General features: G+C 43.3%; 1 protein-coding gene across 1 annotated transcript in view; it reads left to right on the top strand.

Moving 5' to 3' along the window:
- The window catches only part of LOC112106622 (isoaspartyl peptidase/L-asparaginase-like), a 245381-nt gene that overhangs the window by 62510 nt on the left and 159752 nt on the right, over positions 1-23119 (top strand). The window contains exon 3 of the mRNA XM_024199984.2: positions 20738-20880. Within this exon, the coding sequence (XP_024055752.2) occupies positions 20738-20880 (143 nt within the window). The remainder of the gene's footprint in view (positions 1-20737; positions 20881-23119) is intronic.

Genomic DNA, 23119 nt, shown 5'->3' with positions numbered 1-23119 from the left:
CAACTCCTCTTTGTCTGGCTATGCTGGAAGGAGGACAGGAGACACTGGAGGTGGTTTAATTAGGCCACAGCTTTATTCTTAAATGTCTGGGAATAGCCACAGATAAAAGCATACAGTGCAGGTAATCATACGCACTGACTCCATGAGTGCTGCAGGGCTGGAGGACCCATGGGGAAAAAATGGTGGGTTCTGAGCACCCACTGACAGCCCCCCAGCAGCTCCCCCGCAAACCCTCAGCGCCTCCAACCCTCCAGCGGGCCCCATGGATTAGCACTTCCCCCTCCCTCCCCATGCCTCCTACCCGCTGCGATCAGCTGTTTTGCAGTATGCAGAAGGCTGGGGTGAGGAGAGGAGAGGAGCGAGGATGAAATGTGCTCGGGGGAGGGTGCGGAACTGGGCGGGAAGAGGCCGGGCGGGGAAGGAGCGTGGGTGGGAAGAGGCATGGTTTGTGGGAGGGGTGGAGTGGGGGGCGGGGCCTGGATCAGAGCCAGGGGTTGAGCACCCCCTGGCACTTTGGAAAGTCGAGGCCTGTACAGGTAATCCCATAATCATTTCATTCTATACCCAGGGGGGCTTCCGTCATCCCTCCCCCTTACCCATCCTGGTCCCCAGCCACCCTGCTGCTGGGTCCTCACCCCCCACCCCTCAAATGAGGGTTAAGGGGGGTGGCTCCCTGCCATACCAGTCATAGGAGCCCCGAAACCTGCCCTCCTCCATTTCTGCTCCTTTAAAGAATACTTCCTTTAAATCCTTTACCAATCCATATTATCTGATCACTCTATCCTCTCCCTACGGAGTGCCTGCACTGGACAGCCACCCCACATTTACATAATGAATTGTAACATCATAGCCTAACTTCCATTTCATGTTTGCCCAATTTAGCGCCCCCCCCCCAAAAAATTTGCTATAGGTAAAGTTAAAAAACCCCACTTTGCCTTGGCAAATCTGGCAGTGATGGAAAAATTCCTTTGCAGCCCCCCAAGTAAGAAGCGACTGGTGCGCAATGCCCACAGCAGATCCTGGCAAAATCCAGTATTTCACTACTTCCATGGGTGGCAGAGTGGGTGCTTCTCTGCCTGGTACAGGTAAAAGAGAGCTTTTCCTACACTGGCATGGACCTATATAGTCCCCCCTCTCTTCCAGTTACCTGTGGGGTGGGAATATATCAGTGTCCCCTTTCTGACCTGTTCTGCAGCTGTAGCAGAAGAAAGTCACTCCCAGGCTCTCTAGCCGTTAAAGGGGCACAAATCTTTTCCAACAAGCCAGACAACGACCCCCGCCACTTAATGTGTGATAAGGTCATTATCTCTAAGTAATAAATGTGTGAGTCGATACAATGTCTTTCTAATGCTGTGACTTGCCCTCCTTCACCTATGTCCTTGATACCACTCAGACTGGCTTCTGCTCACAACAGTGAACTGCCCGTATCCAGTCTGTGCACTGAATGAGGCAGGGGTTCTATTGAAAAGTAGTATGTGAACATGTAATTAAAGATGGTATCATAATGCATATGCCCAAGGGGGCAGAATTAAAGTTGCACAGGAAATTTGGCATTTTCTTTCTTTTGAGTGCTTGACTTTGCAACCTAAATGTAGCTTATGGGATGTAATTTCCTTTTTTAAAAAGGAAAAATGTAAAAACAGATTCTAATGTGCACAACTGTAACATTCAACCCTGAATTTTCAGCACAGACTTCTATCACTTGAGCTAGACGACTACCTTTGTAAGCTGTCATCAGAAAAAAAGCCATTATCCCAGAGGGGGGGATATGCTAATGATGCCAAGTGCTGGATGTAGTTGGAGAAGGCCTGGCCTTCTGTTACCTTACCCCCAAATTCATTATCAACCCCAGGAATGAAGGAATGGTATCAGCTAACAGAACTATGTTGCTATGGTGTAATGATGAAGAAGCTAATCTGCAGCACACTCATAGTAGAACTCTGGCCAGAGCAAATGGTGTTGGACAGCGACATGACACTAGAAAAACCATGATGATGTCCAAAACCAATAAGTATGCCCAGCAGCAGCAAGCCAGGATTAGAAAGGTCACGAGGAAGCAATCATACACTGTGTTAGGTTAGAAATGTTCATGGTACTTAATGGAAGAGAGAACTGCAGCAGAGGGAGAAAAGCAACCTTGCTATGGGGTGCAGACAGGTTCAAGGAAAGCTCTAAACCTTTGCTGATGCTTTAATAATCCATTGGTCTACCCTGCTACAGAATGCCATCCAAGATGCAATTTCCCATGATTGTCAGTGAAACGGCCATTTTTAGAAGTGGACATTCATTCCCTCATACAAGACAGTGCAGATACAGCCTCTTTGAAGAGACAGCAAGTCATAGTATACAGCAGTTAGTCTAACAGTGACTTAGGCCACGTCTATACTACAAAGTTAAGTCGACTTTATATAAGTCGACATCAAGCCTCTGATCTAAGCAAGTCGATCTTGCGTGTCCACACCACGCTCATTGTGTTGGCGGAGTGCATCCTCACTAGCAGCGCTTGCATGAATGAACGGAACACTGCTGTGGGTAGGGCTTTCAATGCCTTATGGGATTAAAACATTGGTGCAGGTGGTTATGGGAAAATGGTGTTAGCGTCCCATGATGCACTTACCTCCCTCCATCCCTGAAATCAATGGCAAACAAACAAGGGCTTTTTCGTCCCTTTTCTCAAAAGCCTGGGTTAGCCACGGACACCATAACATGATAAGCGTGGACCTCACTCAGCTGTACACTCTTGTTGTGAGCATTACAAACACCTTGCACCTTATTCTGCAGTATTTCCACAGCTGAGACAGGAGCTGCCACATGGAACAATGCGATGCCATGCAAGCAGCTCTGCTGTAAGTCATAAAACAAAACAATTAGTGGTTGCTAGCAACAGTAATGCCTCAGCTGAACATGGTTGAGCACCATTTCTGGTCCTGGGAAACAAGCACTGACTGGTGGGACTGGATCGTTATGCAGCTATGGGATGACAAGCAGTGGCTGCAGAACTTTCGAATGAATAAGGCCATTTTCCAGGAACTGTGTGCAGAGTTTTCCCCAGCTCTGAAGTGCAGTAATACTAAAATGAGAGCTGCTCTGACAGTGAAGAAGCGAGTGGCGATAGCTCTGTAGAAGCTTGCAATGCCAGCCTGCTACCTGTCAGTGGGGCATCAATTTGGAGTGGGTAAATCTACCGTGGGATCTGTTGTGATCCAACTTTGCAGGGCCCCCAACAGACTTATGCTAAGAAAGGAAATGACTCTGGGCAACGTGCAGGACATAAGGAATGGTTTTGCCACAATGGGGTTCCCTAACTGTGTTGGGGCGATAGACGGAATGCATATCCCTATCTTGGCACCAGATCACCTTGCAAAAGAATACATAAACTGAAAGGGATACTTCTCAATGGTGTTGCAAGCGCTGGTGGATCACAGGGGCCATTTCACTGACATCAAAGTGGAATGGTCAGGAAAGGTGCATGATGCGCACATCTTTAGGAACACAAGTCTGTTCAGAAAGCTGCAAGCAGCGACTTTCTTTCCAGACCGCAAAATAACCATTGATGATGTTGAAATGCCAATCGTGGTCCTGGGAGATGCAGCCTACCCCGGCTTCCATGGCTCATGAAGCCATACACCGGCAGCCTGGACAGCAGTAAGGACCAGTTCAACCATAGGCTGAGCAAGTGCAGAATGCTGGTGGAATGTGCCTTGGGGTGTTTAAAGGACTGATGATGCTGTTTGCTTGCTAGACCTCAGTGAAAGCAATATCCTCATTGTTGTTTCTGCCTGCTGTGTGCTCAATAATATCTGTGAAACAAAGGGAGAAAAGTTTCCACCGGGGGGGAGGGGATTAAGGCAAATCACCTGGCAGTCAATTTTGAGCAGCCAGATACCAGGCAATAAGAAGAGCACATTGAGGGTCTCTGTTAGGCTTTGAAAACGAGTTTCAGCAATGAGCCAGAATGTGACAGTAATCTGTGTTGTTCCTTACCAAACTGACCCTTCCATTCCATTTTCTCTCCTGTAAACTCCACCCCCACCAACCACCATGTGTGGAATGATAAAGAGCCTTTTATCTGCAATCCATTTAGTATTATTATGCACACAAACACACAGACAGCAAAGAAAAGTAAGATAACCTGGGGGAGCAGGGCTGATAACACTATGAGGGGAGAAACAAGGAAAGCTTGCTTACAGATTCACTGCAATAACAATCAAAGGTCTGGGAATGGGCGCCTTCGGTTCCCTGAACCCTTTCCTGGCATTGAGTGCAAGGGATATCGAACTCTCCCTCCCCTACCCCGCCTCATAGGACATTTGGGGTGGAGGATTAAGAATTGGATGATGATGGCAGGAAGTTCAGCATAGGCTGCAGAGGGAATCTAACCTCCAGCTGCCTTTCTTGAAGCTCAACCAGATGCCTCGACATGTCTGATTGCTCCTTCATAATCCTCAGCATCTCATCCTGTGTGGTGCACTCTTGTTTCCTGCATGCTCTTCTGTCCTCTCTGTCCATGTCCTCGGACAGTGAAATCCTCCATGCTCTGATCTCCATCTTTTCAGTCTTGGAGGTGTGCATTAACTCATTGAACATGTCCTCTCGAGTCTTCTTTTCCACCTTCTAAACTGGGAAGGTCTCTGTCCCGGTGTGGAGGATGCGCCTACGGACAAGGTTTCAGCTGCAAGGAAAACAAAGCACAAGGGGACCATTGCCAGTGCATACATTGCTTCTGGTGCAAGGTTGATTATTTTTATAAAACAAAAATACCCCTTAATACACTTCACTGCAAATCACAACGTAATCGCAATTACTAGCTATTGCAAGAGTCGGTTTACTGCTCCAACCATGGTGAGTATGGCCAAGAGGCATGGGCGACAGGTCTTGTGCTACTGCTTTTGTGAAGACATCATTGGGAGCACAGTTGAGAAATACCCCCTTTTCCCTAGCAACCTGGATGATGCTTGAGGACAGGCACCAGTGTAAAGACCCCCAAATGGTTTGTTTTTTTACAAAAGCAGCACAGGGTTGCGGGGAGGGGAGGGAGACAAACAGGAAGCCAGCCCCCCCTTTTTTTTTCAATGTGGCTTGCAATACATAGTGATCCTTTCCAACCACAGCCATGGGACTTTAGGGAAAGCATGAAGTGTGACCCAGATTTCACCAAAGGGGGGAGGGATTACTTGTATTTTTTTGTGCAAGGACTTGCATTGAAAACTTCCCCCATTTTCCCTAGGTGACCCTATGCGATATCAGTCTCCTGAGGGTAACAGAGGTAGTAAGGGAGCAGATGCTGCAAGCATCTGCGTAGAGACCTGGTCCTTCTGCTGCAATGTGATGCAATGATGCCAGCAGAGTTAATACTGGAGTGGTGCATAAAAGTGTCCTACCATGGTGGACGAAATAAGGCAGCCCTTCCCAGAAACCTTCTGTAAAGGATTGCAGAGAACATCTATGAAAGCTTCCTAGAGATCTCCATGGAGGATTCCCAGGCCATCCCTGTCCACATAAACAAGCTTTTTTGGGGAGTACCCTCTGCGTAACTGCAGTGGCCACTGATACCCACTACACATACTTTTTTGTTCAGATTAAACATAAAAAATAATAGCATGTAACCCCTACAGTTTGATTGGAAATGGGTAGTCTCGAGAGGCGCCTTTCCTGGCATCACACTCGGCTGCCACCTGGTCCTGTGAAGGGATGGGCTCCAGGGTTAAAAACAGTTCTTGGCTGTCGGGGAGACTGGATCCTCCACTTGCCTGCCTCCCATTCCCCTTCTCCTCCTCTTCCTTGTCAACAATGTCCTCCTTGTTGTTGACCAAGGTGTCCTGGGACTCTTGGGAGGAATCCACCTGCCTTTTGGGGTAGTGGTGGGGTCACCGCTGAGAAACTCATGCAGCTCCTCATAAAAATGGCAAGTCTGTGGGGCAGAACCAGAATGACTGTTCACCTCACTTGTCTTCTGGTATGCTTGCTGAAGCTCCTTTATTTTCACATGGCACTGCTGCATGTCTCTGGTGTAGCCCTTCTCCCCCATGGCCTGCATGATCTTGGCATAGATGTAAGCATTTCTTCTGCTGGATCGGAGCTCTGCCTGCACAGACTCTTCTCCCCACACAGCAATAAGATCCCCCATCTCCTGTGAACTCCATGCTGCAGCGTGTTTGCAGCCTCGAGTCTCCATGTTCAGCTGTGCTGGCGAGCTCTCCATGTTGATCAAACAGGAAATGAAAAATCAGAAGTTCCCCGGGGCTTTAACAGGGGAGGGGCTGATTCCTGTGTACCTGGCTGAAGTGCAATTTACTCCTGTGTTCACATCCTACACACTATTGTAATAATTTTGTACAAGGCATGTTTTGTCAGATATAATTTGAAAATTATGGTCAGTATCATCCTGGCAAAATGTGTGTGGCAACATTGTATATAAAGTTATACGATTTCCCTGTATGATGTTAACACACGTTCCAAACCCCACAGCCCTGCTCAAACTGAGGTTGGAAAACAGGTCTATCCACCAATCAGGAAGGGAAACAGAGAAAGCTCAAATAGATGAGAAAAAGCAGCAGGGAACATCCTTCCACATAGGCTCTGTCTCATAGGTGCCCATCTGGAAATATTTTTCAAGAGAGGGACTGAAACTATAAAAAGGAAGGACAAACATCCCAAGGGAACCCTCTCTTTCTTCCTGTCCGTTTCATTCATGGCACCTGAAGTATGGGAGAAGGGGTCCTAATCTACATGGTTTGGTCAGTAAGACTGTTGTAAGCATGTGGTGAGAAACTTCGCTTGAATTTGACATAGTTTGTTAAGTTAGGTCAGGGATTGGCAACCTTTGGCAAGCGGCTCCCTCGGCCCGCGCCACTTCCCGCAGCCCCCATTGGCCTGGGATGGTGAACCGCAGCCAGTGGGAACCGCCATCGGCTGAACGTGCGGACGCGGAGATAAACAAACAGGCCTGGCTCCCCATGGGGCTTACCCTGGCGAGCCGCGTGCCAAAGGTTGCCGATCCCTGAGTTAGGTATTAGTAAATATCTTATTTTATTGTTCTTGTATCCATTTTTGACTTTTATGTGACATTATTTGTACTCACTTAAAATCTATCTCTTTGTAGTTAATAAACTCGTTTTTTTTTTTCTAATTCATTGTGTTCAAGTTGAAGTCTCTCCATTGGGGGTGACAAGTTATGTGAATATTATTCCCTTAAAGGAATAACAGATTCAAGAGATTTGTACTATTCAGAAGCAGGCTGGGCAGTACAAGACAGGTTTCTGGGGGGAAATCTGAAACTAGGGGAGTGTTGGGCTCACTGTGCAGTATAACCAAGGCTGGTAAGAGCCAGAATGTAACACAAGTGTGGCTGACAGGTTGCAGTTACTCACAGACACTCAGGATGTGGCTTGCATGCTGGAAGGCTGTTTGTCAGTGGCTCAGGTGAGAGCTACTGCAGCAAGGCACTGTAAGGCACCCAAGGTTGCAGGGCAGGAATGACACAGCTACTCATTAATCTGGATTGTACCCTGGTATGTCACACACCCCTTTTAGCCATTCTTGTTCCACAGTGATCTGTTGTTTTCCATGGCCTCACCCTTCTGCCAGGTCACTACTCAGCCCATTTCCCCTTCCAGGGAAAGCAAAAAAAAGTCCAAAAATAGGACACTCAATATCTAATGGCCTTCAAGTCTGTCTCCCAACATTTATCTGGAACTTGTAGTTCTTGGCCTCTTTTACATTTTTAACACTCTTGCACACACACCCTTGGTCTGGGAGAGGCAGGGGAACCCAGGCCCACAGTCTCCTCTGGGTTCCAGCACAAGGACCCGGTTTTGGGTGGATAAGGACTGTTGGGTGGATGAGGACTCCTATACTTCCCTGAGCTGCTCCTACCTTCACCCTTCTTGCCGACATCTTCACCAGGTCTCTGAACTCTGCTAGCCCTACCTGCATCTATGGATCCTCACAGCTTTTCCTTGGCCAACTACAAAGGTACTTTCTCAAAGACAACTCCCACCCCTTTTCTGTAGCAGCTGAGACTGCATTCTGAGCAGTCCTTCTGTCTCTTCCTTTTAAAACCATCAATATCTCCCTTCTTCAAACAAGAGTTCCCATTCAGCCCTCCCTCTGGGTCTGGGTTTGTCTCTCAGGCCTCTTGCCTTTGGATAGCCTGACCCTTCCTTTCCTCAAGCAGGTGTTCCCACACAGCCCCCTTCCTGGAGCTGGTGTTTGAGTCTCAGACATCTTCCACTGGAATAGTCAGCTGCAAGGCTTTTGCCAGTTTCCTTCAGCTGAACACCCTTTCTTATTATCCTTTCAATCTGGAGAGTTCAGTGGGCCATCCATCTCTTGTCAGTGTCTGCCCTCCCTGCAAGGGAGGAGGTAGCCTTTATGCTGACCCCTTTCTCCAAATTTTTCAACCCTGAATGGTTGGGGAAAAGAGGAGCCTTGTCCTGCCCAGTCTGTCAGGCTCCTGGTCCCAGGCCTTTAAAGAAATAGTACCTATCTTTCTCCCAATCTCTGCTTATTCATGGGACTGCTTCTTCTCTATCCCTATCCTCCACAGGTCCTTATATAATCTTTATTGGGTCTTTCAAAATCCGTAAAGGGCCATGTGAGGTGGTGGGGTGGGCTGAGCACTAGGCACTACTGCCCTTATGGGGTGGCCACCCTGTCACACTTGGTCTTAGCGGAATGTCAGGGCTGTCTTGATGACCAGATAGCCAATGAGTTTCCTTCATATTAACTTCAAGAATTTCCTATTAATGGGAATGGCTGAATTAGTAAGGGAATATGGGGCTGGGTGGCTTACATACAGCAGTGTGGGAGCTCTTCACAAATCATGAAAAAAATTAAGGAATTCCCAGGGATTGTTTGAGTGCTCAGATATTTGGTAACTTGGATGGTCTATATCAGTGGTTCTCAAAGCCAGTCCGCCGCTTGTTCAGGGAAAGCCCCTGCTGGGCCGGGCCGGTTTGTTTACCTGCTGGGTCCACAGGTTCGGCCGATCACGGCTCCCACTGGCTGCGATTCGCCGCTCCAGGCCAATGGGGGCTGCGGGAAGCGGCGCGGGCCGAGGGATGAGCTGGCCGCCCTTCCCGCAGCCCCCATTGGGCTGGAGCGGTGAACCGTGGCCAATGGAAGCCGTGATTGGCCGAACCTGCAGATGTGGAAGGTAAACAAACCGGCTCGGCCCGCCAGGGGCTTTCCCTGAACAAGCGGCGGACCGGCTTTGAGAACCATTGGTCTATATGGCCTCAGATATTGAACCAGATAGACATCTACATGTAAACACCTGCAATTGGTCAGCTCAGTCCATAGTAAAGGAGTGCTCTTGGATTCTTCAATGACACTAAGCTATCACATAGCAGCATCCACGAGTAACGCCTACTACCTTTGGCTTGCTGGAAACCTCTGTTCTATCTTAACAGATGATGACCAGACCTCAGTTATGTACGCCTTTGTCATCTCCTGTCTGGAATACAGCAATGCTGTATACCTTGGCGTGGAGCCATCAGCCTTTAGGAAACTCACACTGCAACATTCTGTACTTGTTCTCCTAACCAACACAAGCTACTGCAAGCACATCAGACCTGTCCTCTGTTCTCTATACTGGCTTCCATAGAATATGGACTCAAGTTCAAGGTCCTAGTCCTTATCTTTGAAGTGTTCAATGGCCTGGTCCAGGCTATCTAAAAGATTACCAAAAACTCCAGTATCAGGAAGCATGGTTGACAGTTCTGCTTCTCGGGCACAATGGGACTCTCTACCACAAGGTTTAAGCTTATCTATGCAGTAAACAGAGTTTTCTCAGGGACCAGTCTGAAACTATTGAATGAACTCCCACAAGAACTAAGGACCTCTCCTTCCGCCTAAACCAAACACTACACTGAAAACAATTATCCCCCCTGACAAGAGGATGAGAGAGAGAGAACAAACCATGTGACAGATGATAGTCACATTGTGTAATGGACTACTGGAAGGTGCTCAGATATTACAGTGATATGGGTTGTAGAAGAACCTATCTAGAATAGAATAGAATCTTCAGTATAGATAGGTCTAGCTCATCAACTGCCTTTGAGCTGGCCCACTGTCTTTTGTATCTCTCTGTGTGTGTATCTCTGACTTCCTGTACCAGCTAGCCATGGGTAACCTGGTGAACTACGTTGGAACAAGCATCCTGTCTGTAACAGAATAATAAACCCCAGAGAATCAATGCCTGCCTCTTTTTAACCAGAGGATCAAGGACTGTTTTAGATAATAAATTTCCATAGGAGAAGGGGATATGGACTAGAGGCTAGCTTTAACAGAATACATGCTGTTAACAAAGTGGTTTTCCATGTAAGGAAATGTTTTGGTTAAAAAGGAAATTTGTATACTATAGAAAAGCAAATGAAGTGTCAATCCTATAATTCTAACAACAATTGAAGAGTTTTTTTGTCAACTAGAAATATTTTAATGTCACTATAGATTCTGTGAACTTCAAACTAATGTCTAATCAGTCAATATCATCTTCCTAAATTATTTAGTAAATGCACAAAGATAGATCAGACGTTTGATAATACCAGAAGCTCAGCAGTGGGTAAAATTGATTGAATGCACTTTGAGCATGAATAAAAGAGTTTATGATTTATTGACACTCTGCAGATTAATCTGAAGCCACACTGAGCAGTGAAGCAGAGTAGTAAGCTTGATTTGTAGGAACTTTAAGAACAATCTGACAGGAAGGAAAAAGAGTTTGATCATGCTTCTTGACATAAAGCATTTTTTGGTAGTTTCCAGTTATTTTGTAAAGTGTTATATGTAAATGATGGAAATTGTTTTGTGATGAGTCCTTTAATGCAGTGCCTATTGTAGTTCCATTATTCAGTTTAAACTATGAAGCCTATCACTTTAAAAATATTAAAGAGTGTATAGAAAATTGAAAAAATGGTAATCAAAATATGTTAATAATTACTGTATATGGCTACGAATTGATCATTCATCACTGATAACACAAATTAATCAGATTTAGCAATCTAACCCACTTTTTCAATTTTATGAACTCCATCTTTAAATTTTACCTCATGATATTAAAGGAACTTAATCCTGACATGAACATGAACTAAAAACTCACATCAAAACATCACTGAAATCTGGATTTGAATTTTGTGACTTTCGATTCCATAGCTTTTCTTTCCAATTTTAATCCACCGATGTGTTTTGTTTTGAATGGGCCTGGATAAAAAATTGGATTATTTGTGTTCTGTCTACATAAATGGGGTTTAGATAATACTGAGAGATTTGTGTCAGTTTCCAGTGAATTTTAGATTTGAGCTTGTTTATTCAACTTGTACTACATTAATCGAAAAATATACAAGGTAAATCCATTGTAACAAGTAATATGGACATAGGGATCATGGGAGCAGTCATGCACTAATAGTTATTAAAAGTGTTTGTGATAAAATATATTTTAATCTTTCTATTTTGTTGTTGCATGAGTATGTGGTGAGGCAGTATTGAAATGGTGATAGGTGAAAAGTTATCTTTACAGAGGATATATATGAGATCCAACAAGAATATCTGGGATTTATGTATTGCAAATACATAGTTCTTCACAAAGAGGGATTTCACAGAGCATGCAGAAAGCTTCAAAATACCATGGCAAAAAGGCAAACTCAACTTAATTTATCTGAACAAGTACCACACTATATAGACAATTAAGCAGTTTAGCTGGGTCTCGTAATTGAAAACAAATGTTCTATTTGAAAATCCTGCAGAATATTTCCATTTGATGGATCATCTTGAAAAATGTAATATTTTTGTTCAGAATTTGGTGGTGTTCATTTGCATTATAAAATAATATAGAAGGAAACATTTTTAAATGGAAATATGGAATGCGTTTTGCATTTTCAGAATAGAATAACAGTTGCAAATTTGATACATGATATGTCATAAAATGAACTTTGTCTTTGCATAGCAATATCCACACTAAATGTTATTTTAATATCTGAATGCAGTCTACCAACGCAAGAAAAATAATGTAAATTACACATGGTCACAATATATAACAGAGCAAAATCTCCAGATGTAGAAGGTAAGAATAAACAGGAACACAGTGGATACGTTTCAGGGAGAATGATTGAACACAAGGAAACTCAGAGGCTCAGGGAGTAAGTTTGATTTTTATTACAAAGGTCAGGTGTCATAGGCCAGAGAGAAGAGACAAGTCTTGAAATAGGATTTTGAAAAAGTCAGGGAGTCAATTAAGCACAGAGAGACTGTTCCAGATGATAGAGCAGCATGAAAGAAGAACATACCACCAACTGTGAAGAGACGAGAAGGGAAAACAGAAAGAAGTGTGATATTTGAGGAGTATACAGAACAATCTGGAAAATAAAAACAGGTGAGGTCAGAAAACCAGAGTGTGAATCAAAGGAAAATCTTAATGACTGGGGACCATATTCAGACCTTGTATAAGTGAGTGCAAACCTGTTGACCTAAGTTTAGCTGTACTGCTCAAACCATTTCTGAATTTGGCCTTTGGAGGAAGATTTTGTTTCTTGTTCTGAAAAAGACAGGAAGTTAAAGAAGATATTGGGAAATAGAATTTTATATTCCCATTTTTAAATACAGCAGAGAAAACACGTGACATTTTGTTTTTTAATTAATTGAAATTCAGGAGTGGGGACACAGAGACAACCAGAGATAGCTGGCCAGCTAATCTAAATATAGTGTCTATAGCACTTGCCATCTGATTGCAGGCACTGAAAATTGCTCTTCTATGGTCCAGACTCACCAGCTTGTCTTGAAATGAAATAGTTTTCTTATGTTCTGGGAACTGTGGTTCAAATGATCTACTGTCTTCCCAGATGACTATTATTATTTACATAAGAATGGCCCTACTGGGTCAGATCAAAGGTCCATCTAGCCCAGTATCCTGTCTTCCAACAGTGGCCAGTGCCAGGTGCCCCAGAGGGAATGAACAGAACAGGTAATCATCAAGTGATCCATCCCCTGTCGCTCATTCCCAGCTTCTGGCAAACAGAGGCTAGGGACACCATTCCCTCACATCCTGGATAATAGCCATTAATGGACCTATCCTCCATGAATTTTTCTAGTTCTTTTTTGAACCCTATTATGGTCTTGGCCTTCACAACATCCTCTGGCAAGGAGTTCCACAGGTTGATTGTGCGTTGTGTGAAGAAATACTTCCTTTTATTTGTTTTAAAGCTGCTGCCTATTAATTTCATTTGGTGACCCCTAGTCTTGTGTTATGAGAAGTAGTGAACAACACTTCCTTATCTATTTTCTCTACACCAGTCATGATTTTATAGACCTCAATCATATCTCCCCTTAGCCGTCTCTTTTCCAAGCTGAAAAGTCCCAGTCTTATTAATCTCTCCTCATACGGAAGCTGTTCCATACCCCTAATCATTTTTGTTGCCCTTTTCTGAACCTTTTCCAATTCCAATATGTCTTTTTTGAGATGGGGTGACCACATCTGCACACAGTACTCGAGATGTGGGCGCACCATGGAGTTAAATAGAGGCAACATGATAATTTCTGTCCTATTATCTATCCCTTTCTTAATTATTCCCAGCATTCTGTTCACTTTTTTGGCTGTCACTGCACATTGAGTGGATGTTTTCAGAGAACTATCCACAATGACTCCAAGATCTCTTTCTTGAGTGGTAACAGCTAATCTAGACCCCATCATTTTATATGTATAGTTGGGATTATGCTTTCCAATGTGTATTACTTTGCATTTATCAACATTAACTTTCATCTGCCATTTTGTTGCCCAGTCACCCGGTTTTGAGAGATCCTTTTGTAGCTCTTCGCAGTCTGCCTGGGTTTTAACTATCTTTAGTAATTTTGTATCATCTGCAAATTTTGCCACCGCACTGTTTACCCCTTTTTCCAGATCATTTATGAATATGTTGAACAGGACTTGTCCTAGTACAGACCCCTGGGGGACACCACTATTTACCTCTCTCCATTCTGAAAACTGACCATTTATACCTACCCTTTATTTCCTATCTTTTAACCAGTTACCGGTCCATGAGATCACCTTCCCTCTTATCCCATGGCAGCTTACTTTGTACAAGAGCCTTTGCTGAGGGTCCTTGTCAAAAGTGTCCGTTTGTTTTTTGTCTTTTCAAGTGGCCAGAAATCTTCTAGATGTCTGCCAGACAAGTAAAGACATGGCCACAGGCCAAAAGAGCATACCATGCTGGACTGAGGTAACAATCTTGTCTTAGCAGATAAGATTGGGGGGAAGAGGAGAAACACAAAGTAGACAATAAAATGACATGATTGCTCTGTTAGGCACATACATCTTGATGGTTAATGATTTGGGTTCTTCTGAAATGATCAGCCTTCCCCCACCTGCCCCCCGATGTGCAGTGAGTGATATCTAAAGGAGAAAGTATGAAAGGCTACATCCTTAGATTTCATGCAGTCAGCATGAATAGCACTTAACAGATAATACACCATAGAAAATATGAAAGAAAAGCTCCATTACTAAAAAATTAAGATTGTTTTGGTTTTGGAAAGCTTGTTAGAAAGAAAGTTAATATTTAATATAATTTACAACCTCCCATTCTGAGAAATCAGAACCCGAGTTCTGTCTCACAAGCTGAGGTATGGTCAAACAGTTTTAAAGAGATGGCGAAAGCATGAGCCTGCATTTTGGTCTGACTTTCTGTTTCCTTATGCCTAATCTTGTCCCCACGCATCTTGTTTGGAGGACTACATCAGATGGTGAAAAGCTGTACAGAAAGAAAACAAGGCAGTCAGAAAGTGATGAAAAGACCAAAACATTGAAGGAAATGGGGATTTGGGCATCATCAGCATTGAACTTCTACTTAAGGCTGAATTTAAAGTTAATGTGGTTACAGGCAATCATAGAGGTAGAGCAGAAGAATTGGCCAAAGAAGAAGCACTTGAATTGTGGAATTGTCACATGAAAGAGGAGTATTTAATAACAATCACCACCAACAGCAAGAACCAACAGTAGTTGGAGAGGTAGAAATGAAACCAGAACAGCTAAATGTCTGAGAATTTCAGCAAACAATGCCAGATTGGGAATGTCATGCTTAACAGTTTTAAAAGTAAGGTCACACCAAGGTCAGGATGGATGATAAGGAGTCCTAGTTAGAAAAGCCATATGCATAGAAGAGCAATCAAAGAAGTTGGTTTAGAAGAGGTTTTTAGATATACAAGAACATCATTTTTTCCCAAGATCATACAAAGAGGGAATCTGGAAATGAGCAAAACTAGTGGGGAATCTTACTACTCTTGAGACATCTGCAAACATGATAAAAATACACACACATCTAAAGCACATGTTGTGCAACATCAGTCTCTCTACAATAAATTTGCTAAATTCCTTTTCTATCAGTAAACTGCAAAACATGTTAATACATTTCTTCCAAACCTCTTGCACCTTTTAATGCAATAATTTGGTCCCCACTGTAAAGGTTTCCATTTGCAACCATAACAATTTCTAGATATTCTGGGTAATCAGAAGAAAATTTCATTCCTAGTCACCATTGGAGGGACAAGGAAAAGGTTAAAAAAAATCCCACAAATGAAAACAAAATGAAGTCACTGAGTTCCTTTTTCTAGCAACCTTTCAACTCTGGTTCATAGAATCATAGAATATCAGGGTTGGAAGGGACCTCAGGAGGTCATCTAGTCCAACCCCTTGCTCAAAGCAGGACCAACCCCCAACTAAATCATCCCAGCCAGGGCTTTGTCAAGCCTGACCTTAAAAACCTCTAAGGAAGGAGATTCCACCACCTCCCTAGGTAACCCATTCCAGTCCTTCACCACCCTCCGAGTGAAAAAGTTTTTCCTAATATCCAACCTAAACCTCCCGCATTGCTCCTTGTTCTGTCATCTGGTACCACTGAGAATAGTCTAGATCCATCCTCTTTGGAACCCCCTTTCAGGTAGTTGAAAGCAGCTATCAAATCCCCCCCTCGTTCTTCTCTTCTGCAGTCTAAACAATCCCAGTTCCCTCAGCCTCTCCTCATAAGTCATGTGTTCCAGCCCCCTAATCATTTTTGTTGCTCTCCGCTGGACTCTTTCCAATTTTTCCACATCCTTCTTGTAGTGTGGGGCCCAAAACTGGATACAGTACTCCAGATGAGGCCTCACCAGTGTCCAATAGAGGGGAACGATCATGTCCCTCGATCTGCTGGCAATGCCCCTACTTATACAGCCCAAAATGTCGTTAGCCTTCTTGGCAACAAGGGCACACTGTCGACTCATATCCAGCTTCTTGTCAACTGTAACCCCTAGGTCCTTTTCTGCAGAACTGCTGCATAGCCATTCAGTCCCTAGCCTGTAGCAGTGCATGGGATTCTTCCGTCCTAAGTGCAGGACTCTGTTCTTGTCCTTGTTGAACCTCATCAGGTTTCTTTTGGCCTAATTCTCTAATTTGTGTAGGTCCCTCTGTATCCTATCCCTACCCTGCAGCGTATCCACCACTCCTCCCAGTTTAGTGTCATGTGCAAACTTGCTGAGAGTGCAGTCCATGCCATCCTCCAGATCTTGAACAAAACCAGCCGCAGGACCAACCCTTGGGGCACCCCACTTGATACCAGCTGTCAACTAGACATGGAGCCATTGATAACTACCTGTTGAGCCCGACGATCTAGCCAGCTTTCTATCCACCTTATAGTCCATTCATCCAGCCCATACTTCTTTAACTTGTGGGCAAGAATACTGTGGGAGACCGTATCGAAAGCTTTGCTAAAGTCAAGGAATAACACATCCACTGCTTTCCCCTCATCCACAGAGCCAGTTATCTCCTCATAGTAGGCAATTAGGTTAGTCAGGCATGACTTGCCCTTGGTGAATCCATGCTGACTGTTCCTGATCACTTTCCTCTCCTCTAAGGAAGAACCAACAGTAGCTGGAGAGGTAGAAATGAAACCAGAACAGCTAAATGTCTGAGAAGTTCAGCAAACAATGCCAGATTGGGAATGTCATGCTTAACAGTTTTAAAAGTAAGGTCACTCCAAGGTCAGGATGGATGATAAGAAGGAGTCCTAGTTAGAAAAGCCAAAAATCATCTCCTTCTCTTTGTGGTTCTCCTTCTCTTTGTGGTTCTCCACGAACTCTTTTCCCTAGTTTTCCATGAGACTGAATTCATCCTAAGTGCAGAGCTCTGCTCAGATCTTGGGAGTGGGAAGAGTGTATCTCCACAAACCTGCACCACATAGCCTTGGCAATAATTACAGCAGCTTAAGGGCTGATACAGGAGGCAGCTGTTCTACCTCCACAAGCTTTATACCAGTGGAAAGTTCATCTATGCATGGGGAATTCATTGCTGGTAACCTTCAGGCAGAGTATGTCCACTTTGCACTGGCTCTGTGGGTCAAAGGATATGTCTACACTGCACACTAAGCCCAGGCTCTTACTCAGGTTTGATCTCAAATCCCCCTTCTAGCCACACACAAATGACTATGATTTCAATCATCATGCATGCAGGACCTTGGTCTTAGGATCCTGCTTGGGGGATAGGTCAGAGCCCCAAGTCCCTCTGTGACTTGAATGCAAGTCTTATAATTTTGCAGTGTGGACACAGATCTAGCTGCAGACTTGAGTCAGAAAGTGAGTGTAGTGCAGCATGAATGCTTTGGCATAGTTGTGAGACCTGGATCCAGCAATTGTAAGTCCAGATTTGCAATGCAGCATGGATACTCAGGTGTGGGCTTGGAAACACGAGTCCACAAGCCCTGGTCCCACAGACTTATGTTTACAGTACAGTGTAAACATTTCCAAAGTGGCTTGAGTTGACTGGAGACCACCACCCTGTCCCCCGTTTCTTCCATTCCATGTGATCATTATTCAATACAAAGTTGAACAATAAAAATAAATCTACCAAAGTGAAGATGGTTTAAAAAAAAAGGTGGAAGAGGTGAGAATACCTGGAATAGTCACAACTCTGACATGGCTTTTGGAGACCATTGTGAATCCTGGCTGCTGTATGTAGACCATAGTTTGGGACACAAGACAACAATCTGTATCCAGCTCCAGCACATCGTTAGAAGTGTGTGGGGACCAGAGTTTTCATGCTGTGAAAAATTTTGCATTTGGAATGTCATGTTTTAAAAAGTCAGTTTCAGCAGCCAGCTCCTTGTCTACCTGGTCAGCTCACCATCTGGCAACTTGCTTGCCTGTTAAGCGGGCAGCCCAGGGATCCTGCTGCCTGGGAAGCCAGGAAGCCCAGGGAGTTGGCTAGCTGAGTAAGTACTACTAAGGAAACAGGACAGCTAGGAAGCCTGCAACCCAGGAATTCTGGCCATTTAGGCAACTGGCCAGGTAGGTAGCCACCACTGACTGGGCTGGGCAACCGACCCACCTGCAGGCAGAAAGCTAGGGAGCTGTCCAGCCTGTGAGCCAGCTTCCCAGGTAGTCTGGGGAACCTAGTAGTCCAGAGGCCTGCCAGGTAAGGAGCTGGGCAGCTGGGAGGGCTGGCAGGAAACTGGCTAGCCTGCCTGCTGGGTTTCAATCAAAAGTTTTTACAGAATCTAATTGATAGAAAGTTTTGATTCAGCAAATCAGCATTTCCCAACACAAAACTGTTCTGCTGGAAAATTCTTGACCAGCTCTATTCAAGGTGGGTTAGTATTCAGAAGTTTATAGACCATTGTGGACCTGGTTATTTTAAGCTCCTTCCCCAATTTTCACCCAGAAAGAGTGGTGCCATTTGGTTTCTTGAAACACTTTTTAGCATGAGTGTGGTTTTCTGAATTAGGGCTTCAGAGTTTACTTCTTCCTACTGTGGGAGTTGCATTCCATCCCGAAGTTCATGCTCTCTGTCCGTAGGGTTGGACCCCGTGGCTCAGGGATTAAGGCACTCTCATTGGAACAACTTGAGCACTGGAATTTCCTCCCTCATGCATTCTGCCCAAGTCCAAGTTTGGTGATTATTATTTTTAAGGGTACAAGTCAAGATTTGTTCACTCTGGCTTTTTCTTAATTTGTGCCCTCAGCCCAAGGGTATCCCATCAATAAGATAGGTGGCTGGTTTGTGCTAATTGCTAGACAGATGTTGATTTTAATGTCTGTAAAGTGCTTGGCTATCATGAACATAGATAGAATATCAATAACACAAATAAACAGCTTCATTTGTACTTCTTCCTTAACTTTAAGATTTTATTTTTCCCTTGTTGTTACATTGAAGTCCTTTGCTTAACAGCCCAGCGATGTCATATACATCAAGTCTAGGAAGGATTTGTTTCTCCATTTAATGTTTTACTTATAGGAGTTACAAGTTTATAGATACCAGCCCCTAGTGTTATGATACTATTTTAATTTAGAAGCAGATGACCGTTATTTCACTGTAAGCCTTTTCACAGATTTATAGAGTCATAAACCTGATGGTGCTTTAGGGATGCTTTCAAAGGAGAGCAATGAGAAACATTAGTGGGAATGTTTGAAAGAAAAGTGTTGCTGGATAGTCTAGAAGTTGTTTCAGATTTGTAATAATTTTGGTGGTGAATCTGAGTGCTTATCCAACTGACTGATAGTGTAGCCATATGGCATATTGTCTATATCTTCCATGCAAGCTTTGCCAGCATATCCTGCCAGTACTCCTCAGTTCTGAGAAAAAGAAAAATTGTGTATGCAGTGGTGTTGTAGCCATGTCAGTCCCATGATATTAGAGAGGTAAGGTGGGTGAAGTAATATCTTTTGTGAGACCAACCTCTGTTGGTGAGAGACACAAACATACTGGGAAAATGATTGTTTCCCAGACCTTAAGAAGAGCTCTGTGTAAGCTTGAAAGCTTGTCTCTCTCACCAACAGAAGTTGGTCCAGTAAAAGATATTAACTTGCACACCTTTTCTCTCTAATAAATAAATTAAAAAAATCTTGACATTCCAATCCAGGCTTGCCATAACCAAAGACTAACAATTGTGCCATGGTTTTCCAACATGGAAAAAATGCCCACTGCTGCCTAGATTGACCAAAATCACTACACATGTTAAAGGTTATGGCTCACTTGAAAATAATAATCTCTTTAATCCCTCCCTCACTATACAGTACTTTTTTTTCATTTACTAATAATATCTTTGTGGGAATTTTAGTGAGGCACCATTTTACTGTTCATTTTGCTTTACCCCGATTTTGCATCTTTCTTTTTCCTATTTGGATAGAATTCTTTGCAGCCATAATAGCCTGTTTGATAATGATTATGTGTGTAGTTCTATGTTTAAACAATGCTCTGAAGGGACTCTGAATGTACTCTTTCAATTGCCCCAAAAGCAGATAGCTTAGAAGCATATTAGAAATGCAAAGTGTTGAAACTTGACAATAGTAATCAGTTTTGCCTTGTCTCTAAAATAGTCATGTTTACCTCAGTAGTAAACATATTTAATGTATAATAAATATCTTCCTACATTACTAGAGTTGCTCTATGATCATCTATACTCTTATCTGATTACCTAAAATGTTGAGAAGGGACATCAGTCAATACCACTGGAAAAATGCAATGCCTAGCAGACTTTATGATTTTAGAAACAAGATAAAAGCTTTATGACTCAAAGAAAACAATCAAATGCTTTTTTGTAGCCACAAGCATCATATTTACTTAAAGGATTGTGACTATAAAAGCAAATATCTCTTACAGGAAGCCAGGACAAAAGCTGTCAGAGAACAGGGTAGTAAATAGCTCTGAAATTGTTTTCTCTGCTTCATTTCAAAAGCTTAAGGCTAAGAATGTTTGACCTTTTACAAATGGAATGGTTTCCTGCAGGTCATGGTGCTGTACTGAATGCTGATGGTTATGTGGAACTTGATGCAATCATCATGAATGGTAAAACTCTCGCTGCTGGCGCAGTCTCCTGCATCAGGAACATTTCTAATCCGGTGACATTTGCTTGTTCAGTCTTGGAAAAGGTAGAGAACTTTTATTTTCTTCATTAGTTCTAATGTTTCTTGACAGGGGGACAAATAAGATTGTGTAATTGTTAAAAATGATCCAGAAAATGTAAAAGGGTCAGGAAGAGAAATGTTAAGTTAAACAAATAATCTAACTAATCACATCTGTTGTCAGTCATTTGTCACCACGACAAATTAGTGAAATATGTAAGGTGTTTCAATTGAAAATTATATTATTATTTTAGCATTAACAATTTAATTTTTAATGCATTTATGCTGATTAAATCTTGATCCCACTGAGGTCAACGGAAGTTTTTCTGTTGACCTCAGTGGGATCAGACTTGGCCTTAAGTGTACACAATTTTTATTTGTTGGTTTGTTAATATTTCCTATGTAAGCTAATGCTTTCTTCCATACTGCCCCTGATGTATACCCCTGTCTGGTATAAAAGCATATATCATGCTTGCAAGAAACACAGAGAGAGACAACAGCCCCAAACATCCCTGGAATGTATATTTCCGTGAACATAAAAAGCAACATCTGTGGCAGCACAATACTTGTACCAGACAAAAGACAGGGGAAAACCACTACTGCGAAACACTGTGGTACAATGGAATTGATCAAATCGCAGTAGTTTCTGTTTACAAGCCATCAGCTGAACAGTTTGCATGGCCAGCCAACTTTCTCCTGTCAGAAAAACCCTGCCTTGTCATAGGGGACTTCAATAGTCACAACACCATCTGGGATACCCCAACAATGACAATAATAAGGAAGAATTTGAGAAGTGGGCAGCGACAAACAACTTGATCTTGCTCTATGATTTCAATGACAAATATACCTTCCAAAGCACATGATGGAACAAAGAGTACAATCCCAACGTACCCTTTGTTATTCATCAAAATACAGGCAACTTCAAAAAGGAGGTCATGGCAGCAATTCCAAGGTCAAAGCATAGACCAATGCAAGTGCCATTAGAGGCTATGGTACAGCCCAGGAAAACAAAGTATCTGCTGAGATTCAGCTTTAGGAAGGCCGACTGGGAAGCCTTTACCTCTGAATTGGATTAATCCATCTGTGATATTACTCTGGCACATGAGCGTTATGGAGAATTTGTCTCCCTGGTGTGGAAGACTGCCCCAAAGTACACCCCTCTGGAACACTGGAAATTATTTGTACCTGGGCTTTCAGAACAGACCAGAAATAATCTAAAATATATTCAAAACTGTTTGACTTGGATCCGTTTGATGAAGAAACTATTGGACTGAGGAACATGCTTATATGAGAGAATGGAAAGGATCAGTGTGGCCATTGCAGGGAGATGGTTGCAACAACAAACCTGTGCTGTAAAGCCTGGGCTAACATTTGCAAGCTGAACTCTGATGGACAAAACCCCAAACTCATTGCCACAGTCTCTCACAGGCAAGTTGCACACCAATTCAGCCTAAATGGTAAGCCAGCCACAAAGTAAAACAGGAAAAGAAACAAGTTAAGCAGGAATGTTGTCCACTCCTCAAATAGCAAAGTGCACAATGAGCAACTCAACACTAAGACACTTATAATAGCCATGAAAACTCTGAAATATGGAAAAGCAACTGGACTCAATGGTGTATCTAATGAATGATTACTGCATTTTGTCACAAGAGTGCAGAATTGGCTGTTTGACATCTTTAATTCTTGCATGGAGACAACACAGACCCTTGGGCTGTGGAGACAGGCCAAAGTGAATGCACTAATCAGACCATATAAAGACCCTAGCTCTAGAAAGAGTTATCACCCAATATCCTTTTCTCAACCTACAAACTATATGCACAGATGATCATGTGTAGAATAGAGCCAATTGTGGAAGAGCAGCTGACTGATGACCAAGTCGAGGGCTAAGTTGCAACCCATCTCAAAACATCAAAGACAGTTTCTCAATCTGCAAAATTACAGGGTCTGTTTTTGTTGATCTGCCAGCTGCTTATGACACCATGAACCATTGTGCACTTCTACTGAAATTGACAAGAATTCTGAGAAAAAGCAAAATGGTCCAGGTCATCTCCTCCCTGCTTGAGAATCAATATTTTTTTTGCTGAGATGGATGTTCAGAAAAGTCAATGGCATACTCAACAAAATGGATTACCTCAAGGTTCAGTGTCATCACACTTGCTGTTTAATGTCTACAAAAATGACCTACCAGAATTCCCTGATGTGTGAAGATTCATTTATGCAGATCACCTTTGCATCACCACCCAGTCAGAAAGATTGGAGGACATTC

This window comes from Terrapene carolina, unplaced genomic scaffold, assembly GCF_002925995.2.
Source record: "Terrapene carolina triunguis isolate 2854851 unplaced genomic scaffold, T_m_triunguis-2.0 Scaffold42, whole genome shotgun sequence".
Classification (NCBI taxonomy): domain Eukaryota; kingdom Metazoa; phylum Chordata; order Testudines; family Emydidae; genus Terrapene; species Terrapene triunguis.
Note: the sequence above shows the minus strand (reverse complement) of the source record. Positions and strands in the feature narration are given on the sequence as shown.